Raw genomic sequence first — 17,410 nt, forward strand, 5'->3', positions numbered from 1 at the left:
CACTTAAACTCCCTTACATCTTGATGAGCGTGATATTAGGGCTCCAGGAAACGGAGTCTATAGGTGTCTGGAGATTAGGCTATGGATTAGATTGCCTTTTATTTGCAGTATACTGTGACTTTACTAAGTTGTCCATAAACTGAAGGAGACTCCTGTCCTGCACGACTGTGATCTCTATCAGTCAACCATTTGCTTTCTTTCCTTTCCCCTGTTCTTGGGCAGCCGGAGTGTCTGAGGAATATCACACATATCCCACCTTGAGGGGGAGGGTGCTGTTAGCCTGTACTTCACCCTCAGCTTGATCAGAGCTCCCTCATCAAAGGTGTTGGCAAGTCTGGTTTCTCTTGAAGTCTCTCTCCTTGGCTTGCAGATGGCCACCTTCTCACTGTGTCCTCACGTGGCCTTTTCTCTGTACACAAACCTCTGGTGCCTCTTCCTCCCCTTTTTTTTAATGTTTATTCATTTTTGAGGGGGGAGGGGCAGAGAGAGAGGGAGACACAGAGTCTGAAGCAGGCTCCAGGCTCTGAGCTGTCAGCACAGAGCCCAACATGGGCCTCAACCCACGAATGGTGAGATCATGACCTGAGCTGAAATCAGATGCCTAACTCTAACCAACTGAGCCACCCAGGCATCCCTCTCTTCTTCTTTTTGTTTGTTTTTTTTTTTGTTTTTTTTTTTTCAACGTTTTTTATTTATTTTTGGGACAGAGAGAGACAGAGCATGAACGGGGGAGGGGCAGAGAGAGGGAGACACAGAATCGGAAACAGGCTCCAGGCTCCGAGCCATCAGCCCAGAGCCCGACGCGGGGCTCGAACTCACGGACCGCGAGATCGTGACCTGGCTGAAGTCGGACGCTTAACCGACTGCGCCACCCAGGCGCCCCTCTCTTCTTCTTTTTGTAAGGACACCAGCCCTATTGGATAAGGGTCCCACCTTTGTGACCTCATTCAACCGTAGATATCTCTTAAAAGTCCCCATCTGCAAATACAGTCACATTAGGGGTTAGGGCCTCAACATATGAATTTTCAAAGGACACAATTCAGTCCATAACGCTCATCTTTGCAAACAACCTACCCAAGTGCACTTGGTTACAAACCAACTACAAGATATTTTACTCCAATTGGTTGTTTGATTTCAACACGTGGTTTCCTTCATCTGGGAAAATAAATCTGGGATGAGGCTCAGAAGCCGCCTGGCCACTCACTGCACCCTACCTGGCACCTATTTTTACTCTTTGTGGAACCCAAACTGCTAGGACGTTCAGGGATTTCACAAGCAGATATTCACAGCCTGATTCAGGAGGGAGGAGAGATTCTGTTTGGTACCTGGCCTCACTCATTGCCAGATACCCCACACCACTATAATTCTTTTATAATTCAAATTTTACATAGGACTTCATCTATCTTTGATAAGACTATGACTAATTAATCAGAAAAAAACCCCACTAAATCCCTGCCCTCCCAAATGTCCCATCCCTCCCTGCTGTGGAGCTAGAACCCAGACCCAGACTCCTATTTGCAAACATTGACAAAGTATCTTTCAGTCACAAATCAAAGAAAATCAAGAGAAAAAAAAAAAAAAGCTTGAGAAGGTTTTGCTTCGACTTTAAAAGACCATCGTGGGGTGCCTGGGTGGCGCAGTCGGTTAAGCGTCCGACTTCAGCCAGGTCACGATTTCGCGGTCCGTGAGTTCGAGCCCCGCGTCGGGCTCTGGGCTGATGGCTCAGAGCCTGGAGCCTGTTTCCGATTCTGTGTCTCCCTCTCTCTCTGCCCCTCCCCCGTTCATGCTCTGTCTCTCTCTGTCCCAAAAATAAACGTTGAAAAACAAACAAACAAAAAAAAAAAAGAAAGAAAGAAGACATTAAAACTTCCTGACTAACTTGCAGGACTCAAGCAAGCATATGTGCATATCTATCACCCCATTTCCTAAAAGCTCCATTGATCATAAAATTATAAACGCACACACTGTGTTTTCCCATAGCTGCCAAACCTAGCAAATAAACAAAAACCAATTTTTTTTCAAGTTGCTTGTGATCAAGGTCTAAACTGGGGTTGATGATGAAATCTGTGTAATTTAAAGGGCTACAGATGAACAATGAAAACTACATTTCTTGCAGGTTTTCTTTTTTAATATTTTTTAATATTTATTTATTTTTGGGAAAGAGAGAGAGAGACAGAGCATGAGTGGGGGAGGGCCAGAGAGAGAGGGAGACCCAGAATCAGAAGCAGGCTCCAGGCTCTGAGCTGTCAGCACAGAGCCCAAAGCAGGACTCAAATTCATGAACCGTAAGATCATGACCTGAGCCTAAGTTGGACACTTAACTGACTGAGCCACCCAGGTGCCCCTCTTGGAGGTTTCCTTTAAGCACTTTATTTTAGATAGGCTCATTCTTTTATTCAGAGGCTAAAGATTGTCTTTAGTTCCCCTCCAGTCCTCTTCAATTGTATCACTTTGGGGTGTATTTATTGCCTGTTGGGCTATACCATAGTATAATAATTAGGACAAGATCCCAAATGAAAGCAATTCACCTCTCACCAACAATGGCCCCCAGGGGGGAAGATACTAAACTGAAGTATATAATGTTATAAACCCAGCCACCATCAGAAACATCCAGTGATGACAAAGTACCGCGACCCAGTATGCCACACACCCATACACACACTTAAAATAACAATCTTCCCAGGATCAGAGCTGACGCAGAGGTCAGCTTGTGTTTTCAGCAGTGGAGGCAGCGCTGGCCATAGATTTGGAGTTTCCAAGCAAATTAAGGGAAATGTGCCCCACCTGGTGAAGGCAGGGGGCTCAGGGCTCAGGCTTCCTAAAATTGAGATCACCATGTGAAATTATCAACAGTTACTTGCCTTTCAGCATGTAACTGACCCAGGACAGTGAACCGAAGCCCCACTCCTCCATCTACATCATCTACATCCCTATGAATCATGTATTTATTATTTGTATGTATTTTATAATGCACATATATATGCTTAAATTTTAATTTGCATACATATATAATGTAAAAATTGCAAACTTTAAGACAGGTAACTGGCTAGATCACCTACGATGTATATTAGATTTTTTTAACGTTTATTCATTTTTGAGAGACAGAGAGAGTGAGAGAGCAAGCAGGGGTGGGGCAGAGAGAGAGAGAGAGGGATACACAGAATCCAAAGCAGGTTCCAGGCTCTGAGCTGTCAGCACAGAGCCCGAGGCAGGGCTCGAACTCACGGATGTGAGATCATGACTTGAGCCTAAGTCGGCGCTTAACAGACTGAGCCACCTACGTATATTAAATAACACATGTGAATCATAATGATCCTGTCCCCTCTGGTTCGAAAACTGGGGAAAATATTTATTCTCTTAAACATATTTTGTCAAAGTCCTCGCCATGAGGGATGTTGTCAACTTTGTACCCATCTGTCAGAGGAGTAAAATTAATGATTTTAGCACACTGAACCCAAAGACCACAGATGTTCACTCTGCAATTTATGGTATTGGGAGAGCCAGACAACCAACCTGTGCCCGTCCTACTGCGGCTTAATTTTATTTTATTAAAGTAACTTAGAGTATTTCCTAGAACCCAAACTCACAGAATACTTTCTATTCTGCGTTAACTAGAGAATAAATGCACCCAAGAACAACTGGGTACGGGCGGGAAAACCCTACTGGCTTTGTTAGAGTTTACAATTTAGCGTTTACACAGGGCCTCATGGCCCGGTGTGTCATCTCACTAACCCCCAACAGGAAGCACCACCTTTTTACAGGTGAACCAACTGACCCTCCCGAGATGGTATTCGAACCCGCCATCGGAAATCTCCAAAGCCTCGCTTCAGTGGCTGGGCACCCGGGTCTGGCACCCACTGCACATGCCCGAGCCCGTGACCAATGGGAGACCGGCGCGCGCGAGCGGAGGCGGGCTGTTAGGCTCTGAGACCCAAGCGGAATTCTACCATCGACCAATAAGAGCCCACGGCAGTCTCTGATTCCCCAGCCCTGAGCCAATTGGAGGTTCCGGTACAATGACAGAAGCTTCTAAGGAATCGAGGGGGGGGGGTGAGAGTGGTTAAGATGGCGGATGTGAGAGAGGTTGAGGGCGCGACCAGAGCGCAAGGCACGCCTGAGGCGGGTGGGAGTCGGGAGGACGGGACGGGAATCTTGGGACAAGCAAGATTGCGACATTCCCCTCTCCATTAGGGGTGAGGCAGCTGTCGCAATCCTCCCCCACAAACAAATGGTATGTTGTAAGGTGGCCATCCCCTTTCTAGTGGTATGATCCTGGGCGGACTGCTCCATTTTGCGTTCCTCCCCACACCAGCAGTGGTGCTTTCCAGGCTGCAGCGTTATGGCTGTTTGGGGCTCACAGTCAAGGGTGTCAGCACAAGTGGATGTTCCTAGAGTCACACACACAGGGGTTTGGACACGCAAGGGGTCACACACACTCGGGTGTGTACAATTCTGGTGTCACAGACTAGGGAATGGACACACACATTGGGGTGCACAGAGGTAGCGGGCACCTATCTAGGGAGAGTTGTGACTTTGAGGTTGTGGACAGGGTAGGGACTTGGAGGGGACACAAACCTAGAAGGGGGTAGGAGGGCTTGCCTGGCGGTGTTTTCCTGTGCTGGGCCTGGGGGAGTAGGGCAGGAAACAAGTGGTGGGTGGCACCTCCCAGGTTGGCCGGGAGGGCGTCAGGAACATGTCACAGCCCTGGAGGAGTCTGGCCAGGGCCCACGGAATGGCTCTCTGAGATGGTCTTTGCATCTGAGGGATGCAAGGGAAAGTTGAAAAAGGGCAGTGGGAAGGTGGTCGTGTACCCTGGGTCTCTGACTGTCCACCAATTAAAGTGCAAAGGAGGAGGGTGAGGAAAGGAAGGGGGAGAGGGTGGGAGAATGCTAGGCTGAAGGGATGATAGTTCGGTTATCCAAGTCACTGCTGTTTCATAAAAACAACTATGCATGATTATAACATGTTAAGCCCTGTCCTAATCACTTTGCATGAATTATCTCATTTAGCCTTCAAAACAACATTAACTGCTATTATCTTCACTTTACGGATGAGACAAGGGAGGCACTGAGAGGTTCCCAGACTTTTAACAGCTGGTAAGTGGCACAGCCAGAGCCAGAGCCGGAGCTAGGCCCCAGAATCTGTGGTTCTAACCACTGAGCCATTCTTCTCTCAATTTTTTTTCTTCTTTTTCTTTTTGAATGTTAGCTCTAAGTCCAACATGGGGTTTGAACTCATGACCCTGAGGTCAAGAGTCACCTACTCTCTACTGACTGAGCCAGCCAGGCACCCCACCACTGGACCATTCTTATCTTTTCAGGTATCTCTGCTTTTCTGTGCACCCCCTGTCCTTACTCCATCCCCATCAGGACTAGAAATCAGCCCCTCTCCTGAGAACCCCTAAAGTACCCATTTGCCCATAACATCCATGAACAGTTTAGACACCTTTGTGGGAGAGGCTGGCCCCTGCACACTCTTGAGTTCTTTTCTTTTTTTTTTTTTTTTTAATTTTTTTTTAATGTTTATTCATTCTTGAGACAGAGAGAGAGACAGAGCATGAACGAGGGAGGGTCAGAGAGAGAGGGAGACACAGAATCTGAAGCAGGCTCCAGGCTCTGAGCCGTCAGCACAGAGCCCGATGCGGGGCTCGAACTCACGGAGTGTGAGATCATGACCTGAGCCGAAGTCGGCCGCTCAACCGACTGAGCCACCCAGGTGCCCCTCTTGAGTTCTTTTCTTCCCCCTTTCCCTAGGCAGGAGGGGTGAAGAGAGGACAGGGGAGCCTTGTGGACAGCGGGCAGTAAGTCACAGCATAGATAGCTGGACTGTACAATGATTACTCAACAAATGCTGACTGAGCTGCATGCAGGGTCTTGTGCTAGGGTGGTGGGGATACTGGCAAAGAACCAGACAGACAAGGGTCATGTTCCTTCCTGACCTGGGGGTGTGTTTTGGGAATTCCTGGTAGGCAGACTTCGGTTGTCACAATGATGGGGGTGCTTTGGCATTGAATGGGGGGGGGTGGCTAGGATGCTGGGGGACAGTCCCACACCACCAACCCTTGTAATGTACCTGAATGTCATTCCAGGGTCAGATGGTTGGGAACTGCCATTTCCTTAGGCCTGTCCCTAGGAAGCACCCCTCAGTCGGGTACAGAGGACCAGGAGAGGCAGGGAAGGAAGGGGAGAAGGATGGCATGGCAAAGGACATTTTGCCATCTTGGCCTCAGTTTGGTCTTAGGGGACAGCAGTAGGGCCCCCCAGTAGGGCCCTACCTGTGCCTACTTCTCCTCCATGGACTCAGTCATGTGGTAGGACCAAAGTGGGGAAGACACCCCATGTCTTATCACTGACTGTGTCTTATTTCCTACTCAGGGCTTGAGGTGTGGCAATCAGGATCTTGTAGGCAAGATCCTCTCAGAATAAAGCAAAATAAGCACAGGATATAAACAGGAAATGGTTCTCCATCTGGTGACCCCGGGGGGGGGTGGAGGGACATCAGGATGGTCTAAGTTATTGGTTATATCCTGGTTCTGGGGGGTTCCTGGTATTCACTGGATTGCTAAGAAGTGAGTTTGAACCACTGCTCCCAGCTGTGGTGGACTGGTATTGGACCCACCCTCCTGCTGCGAACCATAAAAGCTAAATTGAGGCTTTTGTTCTTTTAAGTCTTTTTGAAGGTCCTGAAGAGCAAATTACCTTTGAGGTCCTCACTTCACCAAGTACTGTCATCCAGTGCAGAAAAGCACTGCATCAATGGGAATACATAAAAGTAAAATAAACCAGCTCCAAATTATTAATGCAGGTCAACAAAGTAATTCAATAATCTGGATAATGGGAAAAATGATTTCTAAGTCACTATATTCCAGGGTGGGGACACTCATTCTATGAAGGACTAAAATAAAACTCTAGGTTTTTTATTTAGAGAAACATATAAAATTTATTTATTTATTTATTTTTGGAAAAAAATATAAATTTTAAACTTGTCTGCTACTTAGAACTGGAAGTATATAACTTTTAAATATTAATTTAGGGGTGCCTCGGTGGTTCAGTTGGTTAAGCGTCCGAATCTTGATTTCGGCTCAGGTCATGATCTCATGGTTTGTGGGTTCGAGCCCCGCATCAGGCTCTGTGCTGACAGCATTGAGCCTGCTTGGGATTCTCTCTTTCTTTCTGCCCCTCCCCTGCTCACTCTTCTCTCTGTCTCTCAAAAATGAATAAATAAACATTTAAAAAAATGTTAATTTAAAAAACAACCAGCAAATGTGGCAGAGGTTTAAGGCCTTCTGATGTAGACTCAAGGGAGACAGATCTAGTGGCAGAGAAAGAAGGAGGTGGAAGGTTGAGAACACAAGGCCGAGAAGGAGCAGAAGAATTTTCTCTGTTCCCACGTGGCACTTGACAGATGAGGAATCATTTCTCATGTATTTGGCCTCAGCTCCACCGTTCACAAGCTGGGTGATCTTGGGCAAGTTAGCTAACTTTTCTGGGCCTCAGCTTCCCTATGGGTAAAATGGGGATAAGAGCAGTGCTTCCCTCGTGGGGTCATTTGTGAATGTGAAACCAGTTAATAAATGTAAGGCACTTAGAAAAAGCTCAGAACATTAAATCAGGGGCACCTGGGTGGTTCAGTCAGTTAAGCATCAGACTTTTTTTTTTTTAATAATTAATTAATTTATTTATTTAAATTCAAGTTAGTGGGTGCCTGGGTGGCTCAGGACTTCGGCTCAGGTCATGGTCTCACGGTTCGTGGGTTTGAATCCCCCATCGGGTGAGCTTGAGCCTTGCTTTGGGTGATCTTGAGCCCCGCATTGGGTGAGCCCCTCTTTTCTCTCTCTCTCTCCCTCCCTCTGCTCCTCCTGGGATTCTCTCTCACTCTGCCCCTCACTCATTGTGCCCTTCCCTCTCTCTCTCTCTCTCTCTCTCTCTCTCTCAAAAAAAAAAAATAAATAAATTCAAGGTAGTTAACATACATAAGCATCCGACTTTTGATTTTGGCTCAGGCCGTGGTCTCATGTTTCGTGAGTCTGAGCCCCACATTGGGCTCCACACTGATAGTGTGGAGCCTGCTTGGGATTCTGTCTGCCCCTCCCCCACAAAAAATTAAAAAATTAAAAAAAGAAAACCTAAATCCGACACTAATCCCTTATTGATTCCTTCAGTAAACATTTATTTGGTGTCTAGTTTGTGCCAGATACTGGAGATACGCATGGCACAGGGCAAGAGCATGATGAGCAGTATTAAAATGAATGAATACAATGGCTCTTTGAGCAACAAAGCAGAGCTTTGCCCTATGGACAAGCCAGAAGGCGCTCCAGGCAGAGGTACGAAATTGCCTAAATTGTCTGGTGAGTTGTAGGTGCCCAAGGCTGAGTTGTGAGGAGGGGAGGGAGGGAGGCTGGAATTGCCCCATCAGAAGGAACTTGGAGTTTCGGCTTGGGAGAGAATCTCTGTACTTGCTTGAAGGTTTCCAGGCACGAGTGTGGGTCCCACCTTGAGATGTGCTGTTTCCCTGCAGGTACCAGAGAATGTCAGTTACACCCCAGACCTGCTCAGCTCCCCCAGACTGCTGTATGTGCCTGAGAGCTTCATGTCCCCAAATGGTAAATTGAGGCCCACAGAGAAGTGAAGGCTGAACTACCACTTGCGAGCTGGGAGCTACTGGGAAAAATCATGGAACCGCCGTGTGCCTCAGTTCCCTCATTTCCCACTATCAAATGGACATGGTAAGAGTGTATGCCCCATAGGCTGTTATGAGGATTTAGATGAGTCGATATTTACAAAGAGGGCAGAACAGTGTGGCATACATGTTCAGTGCTACATAAACGTTGGATAAAAATAGAATGTTGTGTGGGGAAAAAGCAAGACTCTGAAGATGACTGGCTTTTAAAAGTTCAAAAGCAATGAAAACTAAACAAGATGTTGACTAGGCATTCATATATGCTATAAAGGGATGATAAGCAGAAAATCATTTGGGAACTGTGGGGAGGCAAGAGTAAGGGATGGGGAAGTGAGCTGGGTGCATACGCATTGTTGGGGTCTCAGGAGAGGGGTGGGATCCCAGGCACTCCCAGTGTCATTAGAAGAAAGGTTTAAACACAGTAATTCTTCAGCATGAGGGGCCTTGGGCCTCAGGCCCAGACCAACTGGATGCTTTGGGGAGGAAGGAGACTGCCCAGCTCCATGACTGCTCCCTGCCATAGTGTCCCCCGGCAGAAGTGCAGCAGTGGCCTAGCTCTTGCTGTCATCCAATCAGAGGGAAGAGGATCTGAGCCAGTCAGAGGGAGATGGGCCTCAGGGAGTAAGAATAGAAGAAGAGGACCTGAGCTGGTCCAAAAGATGGGTCTTAACCAGTTGAATGGAAGAGGGCCCCAGTCTGAGGGAGGAGGGTCCAAGCCTGTTCTAGGGAGGGAGGAGGAGGCCAGGCCCACCCAGGGGCCCCTGGAGGACTTGTTTCCCTTGTGGTTTTTTGCACTTCCTGTTCCCCTGCTCACTGCGGAAGTTCCTCTTCTTACCCTGCACCCAGAGCCTAGCCGGAGAGGACAAGGGCAGGAGGCACCATGAGTGGGGGCCCTGTGGGAGGCAGGTCTGGGGGTCGCGGAGGACCAGGGGTTCAGCAGAACGTACCCTCCACGCTCCTCCAGGACCACGAGAACCAGCGACTCTTCGAGATGCTGGGTCGGAAATGCTGGGTGAGCTGGGGATCTCCTAGCCCTCCCTGTCTCCCTCCCTTTCCTCCTCTTCCTCTACTCCTCTCTGCCTCCTCATCTTCCCCATCCTTCTCCTTTCCTCTTCTTCCTTCCCCTCTTCCTCTCCTCCTTCCCTTCTCCATCATCTCCTCTCTTAGAATCCACTTAGCCCCATTCACCGATCCCAGGAAGATCTTGATTTCCAAGTCTGTCAACTCTCCCTCTGGCCGTGGCTCTTCCTTTGGAGCCCTAACAGCCACGGACATGGGAGAACTGGACCCTCTGGCTGACCAGATTCCAATGAGCCCTGCTCTTCCCTCCCAGACACTGGCCACCGCCGTTGTTCAGCTCTACCTGGCACTGCCTCCCGGAGCAGAGCACTGGACCAAGGAGCATTGTGGGGCTGTGTGCTTCGTGAAGGATAACCCCCAGAAGTCCTACTTCATCCGTCTTTACGGCCTTCAGGTGACTCCCACCTCCCCGCACTGGACATGCAAACCAGTTTTCAACCCTGCAAACCCATACCTGTGTCCATAGCCCCAAGGCCTTGGACAGATCAGTAAACCTGAGCCCCGGGACCAAAGACTTCATCCAGATGTCAAACTCTGGTTTGCCTTTCTTTGTTTTTGATAATTGACCCAGAATCTCCATGTCAAGATCTATAAAACCCCAAATATTAGTATAACTCCTAAATCTAACAGTATAGTTCTGTTTAATGAACTCCAAACAAAAAGAGCCCTGTATTTTTACCTTAACTTCAAATCTTTTCTAAACTTAACATTTTGGGTCCCATAAATTCCCTATCATAACTCCTGAACCCTAAATGCTTGCCTAGCTCCTAAGCCATAGCTCTGCTCCACAAACCTCAAATCGCACATACACCTTGGCTGAATCCCCCACCCCCAAAGCTTTCAAGTCTATATGTCTGAACCTCAAATATCAACCCCAACTCCCAGGACTGGAGCCCCACCTGTCCAAATGAAGGCCCCCATAAAGGAAGGATGTAAGATGGAGTCTGTGAATGGGTTCAGTTTCCTAGGACTAGAGTCCTAAATCCTCCTGTTCAAGCCCCCAAGTCCCACATCTAGGGCCCCGAATCCCAAATCCAAATCTCTGACTGCAGTGTCCAACTCCCATACTGTACCTCAACCCTCCACATGTGACATCTAGACCCCCAACTCCCTGATGCTAAGCTGGAAATCTCTAATGCGATCCTGGGGCCCCAAATTATGATATCATTCTCCTTGCCCAGATAACAGAGGCCTGCCACCCCGGGCAGGCCTCAGTGCCAGTGTGTTTCCCACCTCTCCAGGCTGGTCAGCTGCTCTGGGAACAGGAACTGTACTCACAGTTGGTCTACTCCACTCCCACCCCCTACTTCCACACTTTTGCTGGAGATGTAAGTGGCCACTCAACCCCTGGGCCTCAGTTGGGATGTGGGGAGGAGATGGGAAAGGTGTGGGGGGCCTGGAAGGCTATTGAACCCAAGATATGTGCAGGACTGCCAAGCAGGGCTGAACTTTGCAGACGAGGGCGAGGCCCAGGCCTTCCGGGCCCTGGTGCAGGAGAAGATACAAAAAAGGAATCAGAGGCAAAGTGGAGGTGAGGAGGCCTTGGGGGAGAAAACGAGGTTGGGCAGGAGTACATGCAAGGGTAGGGAGCTGGAAAAGCTCCTCTTATGGTTCTGGTTCCCAGTCCATCCGTCTCTCCACAGATAGACGCCAGCTACCCCCACCACCAGCACCAGCCAATGAAGGTGAGTCCTCAAGTTCAAGGAAGGTAATAAAGGGCTAGCCCAGGAACCTGTGGCAGGGTTGTAATAGCTCTCTATCCGTTCCATCTCTCCAGAGAGAAGAGGGCCCCCACCCCTGCCTCCGCACCCAGGTGGAGACCAAGGGGGTGAGTGCTGATTCTTTCCTGTGTCTCTGAGTGGACAGGTGGGTGGGGGAGTGGATGGATAGATGGGTGGGGAGTGGGTGGATGGATGAGTAGTTGGGTGGGTGTAGAGATAAGTGGGCGAATGGGTGGGTAGATGGATTGGTGGTGGATAGATGGTTGAGTGGGGGATGAATTGATGGGAAGATGAAAACATAGATGTATAGGAGAATGAGTATGTGGATATATGGATGAATAGATGGATGGATGATTGAGTAAATCAATGAATAAGTGAATGAATTGAACAGCAAATAAGTGAATAATTGACATAATATTTCAATCAGTGAATAAAGCAATGATTGAATGAACGACTGACTGAATGAATAATTTAACAAATAATTTGGTCAATGAGCCATGAATGAATGAATCAATACTTAAGTGATAAGCATGAGTGAATGAATAAATAAATGAATTGGTGAATGTAAGAATGGCTTGTAGAATCCACTCATCCACTTCTCCATAAACCCTACTTGGACCCCTTACCCACTCCCTCTGTGACCATCAAACACACACACACAGATTCCCTCAACACTCTTCCTGTCTCTTGCCCCTATGCTTTGGTTGGTAGGTAAGTAGGTCAATGGCTCAATCACACTATTTTCCCCACAGGCCCAGCAGCTGGCCCCCTGTCCCTGGGGCTAGTAACAGTGGACATCCAAAACCCGGACATCACAAGTTCACGATACCGTGGGCTCCCAGCACCTGGGCCTGGCCCAGCTGATAAGAAACGCTCAGGGAAGAAAAAGATCAGCAAAGCTGATATTGGTGCACCCAGTGGATTCAAGTGAGAACCTCTCCCCACTGGTCCCACAGATCCCTCTGGGGGGGTGAATGAAAAGTTGGACAGGAAGAGAGCTGAGTAGATGGAAGGATGGGCACATGGGTGGGTGGGTAGGTAGATGCGTGGATGGGTGGGTGGATGCAAGGCCACGACTAGGGAGAGGCAAGCGAGGTGCCAAGGTTGCAAAATTTATAGAGGTAGTTACTCTAAGGGTCATGCAACTGTAACTAATGACTCTGAGAGTGAGGGCCCCATTAAATTGTACGCCTTAGGCACCTCACTTGCTTCACCTAAGTCCCACCCTGGGTGGGCTGGTGGGTGAATGGATGGGTGGGTAGATGGGTAAATGGATGGATGGATGAATGGATGGATGAAAGAGTGAGTGAGTTGGGGAATGAATGGATAGGTGGGTGGATGGATGGGTGAATGGGTAAATGGGAAGTGGGTAGGCAGATGGATGGGTGAGTGGATGAGTGTGTGGACAGATGGATGGATATCTGGTTGGTTCACAAACAAGGTGGATGGGGATGGACAGGTGGCCAGATATGTGGATGAATGGACAGTTCAATGGATAAGTAGACAGACAAAAGTATGTGGTTGAATGGGTGGACAAAAGAGTAGATGGATTGAAAGGTGGGCACATGGGTAAGTGGTTGGGTGGATGATCAAGTATGTGTGAAGATAGATTGGTGGACAAATGGGTAAACAGATGTATATAGGAAGATGAGTAGAGAAACAAATGTACAATAGATCAGTGGTCTGACAGGTGAATGCACATGGCTAGGTGGGCAAATGGATGGGTGGATGGATGGTAGAAAAAGGGATGGGTAGACAGATGGGCACCACAAACTATGGACCCCTTCTAATTCTATAACTGTTGCTCTCATTCAGTCACTCAGTCATTCACTTGTGACTCATTCATTAATTCTGGCTCCTCGGAGTCTCTCTGGGCAGAAGGCAAGAGGGCTTCACTAGGAAGGGAGGGAAGGAAGCGCAGTGGGGTTTCACTGGGATCTCCTCACCTCCCCCAGACATGTCAGCCACGTGGGGTGGGACCCCCAGAATGGATTTGACGTGAGTAATTCCAAAGACCCCTTGACCCACTTAACTACCCACCTGCCCTTCCATAGTCCACTGGCTCAGACCTACCCCTAGACCCCACCCTTTCTACACCCCTCTCAGAAGATCCCTCTCGGGGGTGGACCTATTGATAACCTGTGCCCCTTCCCTATCCACTTTATTCCCCCACCCCTGCCCTGGCCTTTTTCCTCCTGGGCAGGTAAACAACCTGGACCCGGATCTGCGGAGTCTGTTCTCCAGGGCAGGAATCAGTGAGGCCCAGCTCACAGATGCCGAGACCTCCAAGCTTATCTATGATTTCATTGAGGACCAGGGTGGGCTGGAGGCTGTGCGGCAGGAGATGAGGCGCCAGGGTGAGTCCCCCCCCTTCTTCTCCAGCCCTAGTAGCTGGTTTTTAAGAGATATAGTCACTCAGTCCTCATGGAAATCCTTATACTCCTTGAATGAGGAGTTGATCAGTTGGGGTACCCATTTTATAAATGAGCAAAACTGAGGCTCTGAAGAAAACTATAACAATAGCTATGTGTTATTTTCCCCCCTCAGAGCCACTTCCACCGCCCCCACCGCCATCCCGAGGAGGAAACCAGCCCCCCCGACCCCCTACTATTGGGAGCAACAAGGGTCGTTCTGGTCCACTGCCCCCTGTACCTTTGGGAGGTGCTCCACCCCCTCCAACTCCCCGGGGACCCCCACCCCCAGGCCGAGGGGGCCCTCCACCACCACCCCCTCCAGCCCCTGGACGTTCTGGACCACCGCCCCCTCCGCCCTCTGGACCTGGAGGGACTCCTGTGCCTCCACCACCACCACCACCACCACCACCACCACCACCCAGCTCTGATGATGGGCCAGTCCCTCCCCCTCCTCCTGCTCTGGGGCCTGTGGGGGGCCTGGCCCCCAGTGGAGGTCGGGGGGCACTTTTGGATCAAATCCGGCAGGGAATTCAGCTGAACAAGGTGAAGATGGGCAGGATTGAGGGTTGGGGGTCTGGGGCTCGGGTGTGCTGGGCAAGCCAGGATATTAGGGGGCCAGGGCTGAAATTAATGGAGGTCCCAGTCTTTGGGGTTTCAGTAACAGGGCTGGGAGGTTGGTGGGGCGAGGTAGGCTGGGAACCTTGAAGGGGACTGGAGTGTATGGGAGGGGAAGTAATGAAGGGGCAGGGAGGAGTGCTCCAGTCATGGGCTTTGAACCCTCTGTGCTGAACCCTGCTTGCTGCAGACCCCTGGGGCCCCAGAGAGCTCAGCGCTGCAGCCTCCACCTCCAAGATCGGAAGGGTTGGTGGGAGCCCTGATGCACGTGATGCAGAAGAGAAGCAGAGCCATCCACTCCTCAGGTGAGAGCCTGCCCTTTGCCAGGACAGAGCCTGGTTCCCAAGGCTAGTGTTGGTCTAAAAATAACCCCAACGGTTACCATCAATAGTAATAGTATCCATACATGACTCTTGTATCAATCTCCTTTTTGACAATGTTAACATTGTATTATGGAACAATAATATAATTCACTCTATCTTTTTTTAAAGTTTATTTGTTTTGAGAGAGAGAGCGAGGGCACAGGCATATGCAGGAGGGGGAGGGGCAAAGAGAGAGAGGGAGAGAGAGAATCCCAGGCAGGCTCTACACTATTAGTGCAAAGCCTGATGACCGGCTTGAACTCACAAACCTGTGAGATCGTGACCTGAGCCGAAATCAAGAGCTGGAGGCTTAACTGACTGAGCCACCCAGGCGTACCTGTTTCACTCTATCTTTGATGATAATATTATCATTAATGCCAAGGCATGTCCACAGTATTAATATTAATCCTGTATGTTCAGTAGTGTTAACATTAGTCCACATGTGATGATATTACAAAGAACCCCACCTTGGACAATAATATTAACTCTAACTCCATGTGTCAATAGGTGAACATTAGCTCATTATGTGATAATTATATAACTAGTCAAATCTTTATGTAATAATGTTAACATTAATCCCCTGATGTGTCAACGATATTGTCATTATATGACAATTATATGAGGGTAATATGGACCTCAACCTATTATTGGCAGTATTAACATGTATCCTAGAGTGCATCCACAAGATTACTATGAATCCATTATATGACAATATCGTAATGAATCTCATCTTTGATAGTGATATTGTCAATAACCCATTATGTATCAACAATATTAACATTAACCTGGTATGAGATAGTAATATTGTAATATACTCCATCTTTGCTAATATTTAAATCCACCCAATTAAGTAACAAACCCATTAACGTTAACCCTTGTGTGAGCGACAGTAATATCCCAATTAACCATATTTTTGACAATGACATTAACTTCAACTCCAGCTCCAACCCATACCCTAACTCTTGTTCCTCTGAGGGGGCCCCTTCCTCATCCAACTGCACAGGCCCCGGATGTGATTTCCAGCAGGAGACCTCAGTCCCCCAGGACCCTGAGTCCTGACTCTCAGACCCCAGGAACCTCACCCCACTCAGGTCCCTTGAACCCTTATGCTCATCCTGAGACCTGCTTTCTCTTTTCCTCCAGACGAAGGGGAGGACCAGGCCGGTGATGAGGATGAGGACGATGAGTGGGATGACTGAGTCACCCTGCCCACCTGTTCTGCGCCTCCTCCCCTGGCAGCCGCTGTTTCCTGCCCTCCACTCCTGGCCTCCAGGCCCTCAAGCCCCATTTCTCCCCCACCAACCCTTCCAATGCTGTCATCTCTGACTGATCCCCAACATTCACCCTAGCAAATTGCCAGGGCCCCTTTTTATATAAAATTTCTAGTTCTCCTCACATAAGGATTTTTAAACAGAAATAAAATAACTGTCTTTTTGTTTCTCTCAATCTGTTTATATTCCAAATATGGAAAGTTGGGGTCCTTTTTCCATATAGTCTCTTTTATTCATCTATACCATTTCATTTATTTAGCCTTACATGTATATATTCACTCATTTGTTCCCTCATTGATTTCTTTGCTTCCTTTTGCCCTTCTTTCTTTCCACATTTACTGCCAGGCACTACTTTAGGGGCTGGGGATAAGGCAGTGGGGAAAAAAACCTAGTGAGGCCAACATTCTAGTGGAGGAGACAGCTCTAAAACAAGGAATCAAATAGAAACAAAAGATACAGATCATGGTTAAGTGCTGTGATATGCTGAGGGGGAATGACATTCAGATGGAAACTTCATGGAAAGTCACCTGGAGGAGGTGACAGTTGTGCAGAACCTAAAGAGAGAGGAGTTAACCAATAAATATTTGAGGGGAGGGCACTGCAGGTGGAGGGAACAGCCAGTGTGAGGGCACTCTAGTTGGAGGGAACAGCCACTGCAAAGGCCCTGAGGTGCTTGGTGTGAGGGTGAGTGTGGTGAATGAGCAGGAGTTATTATTAATTTACTTATTTAGTAATTAAAACAAAAACCCAAAACATTAAATCAGCATTATATTAGATCAAGAGACTACTCAGTGGTCAGACTTACTCTCCATGCCCACAACTCACACACCAGGATCCTGATGGGCAGGACCCCCTCTCAATTTTTAAATTTGGTTCTGCCCAGTTCTCAGTGCAAACCAAGTCCTGGCCGATGGCAATGAAAGAGGCAAAGACTTAGTAATCAGATAGATCTGCTCTAGAACCCAGGCAAGATGCCCCACCTCTGAGCCTCAGTTTCTTCATCTATACAATGGAGGTTTACAATATGTAACCGATTCCCAACTGAGATCGCACTGAGACACCCTTCCTCCTCTAGGAATTACTCACCAGAAAGAAAAAAGGAGCAAGTCAAAACTGTCCTTGGTGTTTAAAGCTGTTTCCAAGGGAGTGATTAGTACCTCTTGCTCACCAGAGCCTTAGAAGAGGTGCCTACTCCTTCCCATTTCTAACATCTGGTGGATTCAAGATCTCAAGTATCCTACCTTTTAGAGAACAGGAGGGGAGTGGGG

The 17,410-nt window shown here is 48.4% G+C and overlaps 1 protein-coding gene across 1 annotated transcript; it reads left to right on the top strand.

Moving 5' to 3' along the window:
* Positions 1-9,505: 9,505 nt before the first annotated feature.
* On the top strand, positions 9,506-16,317 carry WAS (WASP actin nucleation promoting factor). Its single transcript, XM_040468788.1, has 12 exons — positions 9,506-9,691; positions 10,013-10,153; positions 11,001-11,087; positions 11,188-11,290; positions 11,403-11,444; positions 11,537-11,587; positions 12,233-12,407; positions 13,436-13,478; positions 13,684-13,837; positions 14,028-14,437; positions 14,700-14,814; positions 16,015-16,317. Exons 1-12 carry the CDS (start codon positions 9,560-9,562, stop codon positions 16,068-16,070), a joined length of 1,509 nt encoding a protein of 502 aa, XP_040324722.1. The 5' UTR covers positions 9,506-9,559; the 3' UTR covers positions 16,071-16,317.
* Positions 16,318-17,410: the final 1,093 nt, after the last annotated feature.

The sequence above is a fragment of the Herpailurus yagouaroundi genome, unplaced genomic scaffold (assembly GCF_014898765.1).
Source record: "Herpailurus yagouaroundi ecotype Mexico unplaced genomic scaffold, PumYag 67793, whole genome shotgun sequence".
In the NCBI taxonomy this organism is placed as follows: Eukaryota; Metazoa; Chordata; class Mammalia; order Carnivora; family Felidae; genus Herpailurus; species Herpailurus yagouaroundi.

Excerpts from the sequence above, each read along its gene's own strand:
- WAS (XM_040468788.1), top strand. The coding sequence starts at position 9,560 with ATGAGTGGGGGCCCTGTGGGAGGCAGGTCTGGGGGTCGCGGAGGACCA. Across the intron at positions 11,588-12,232 it reads CCCAGGTGGAGACCAAGGGG|GCCCAGCAGCTGGCCCCCTG; the intron begins GTGAGTGCTGAT and ends TTTTCCCCACAG. Across the intron at positions 13,838-14,027 it reads GCAGGAGATGAGGCGCCAGG|AGCCACTTCCACCGCCCCCA; the intron begins GTGAGTCCCCCC and ends TTCCCCCCTCAG.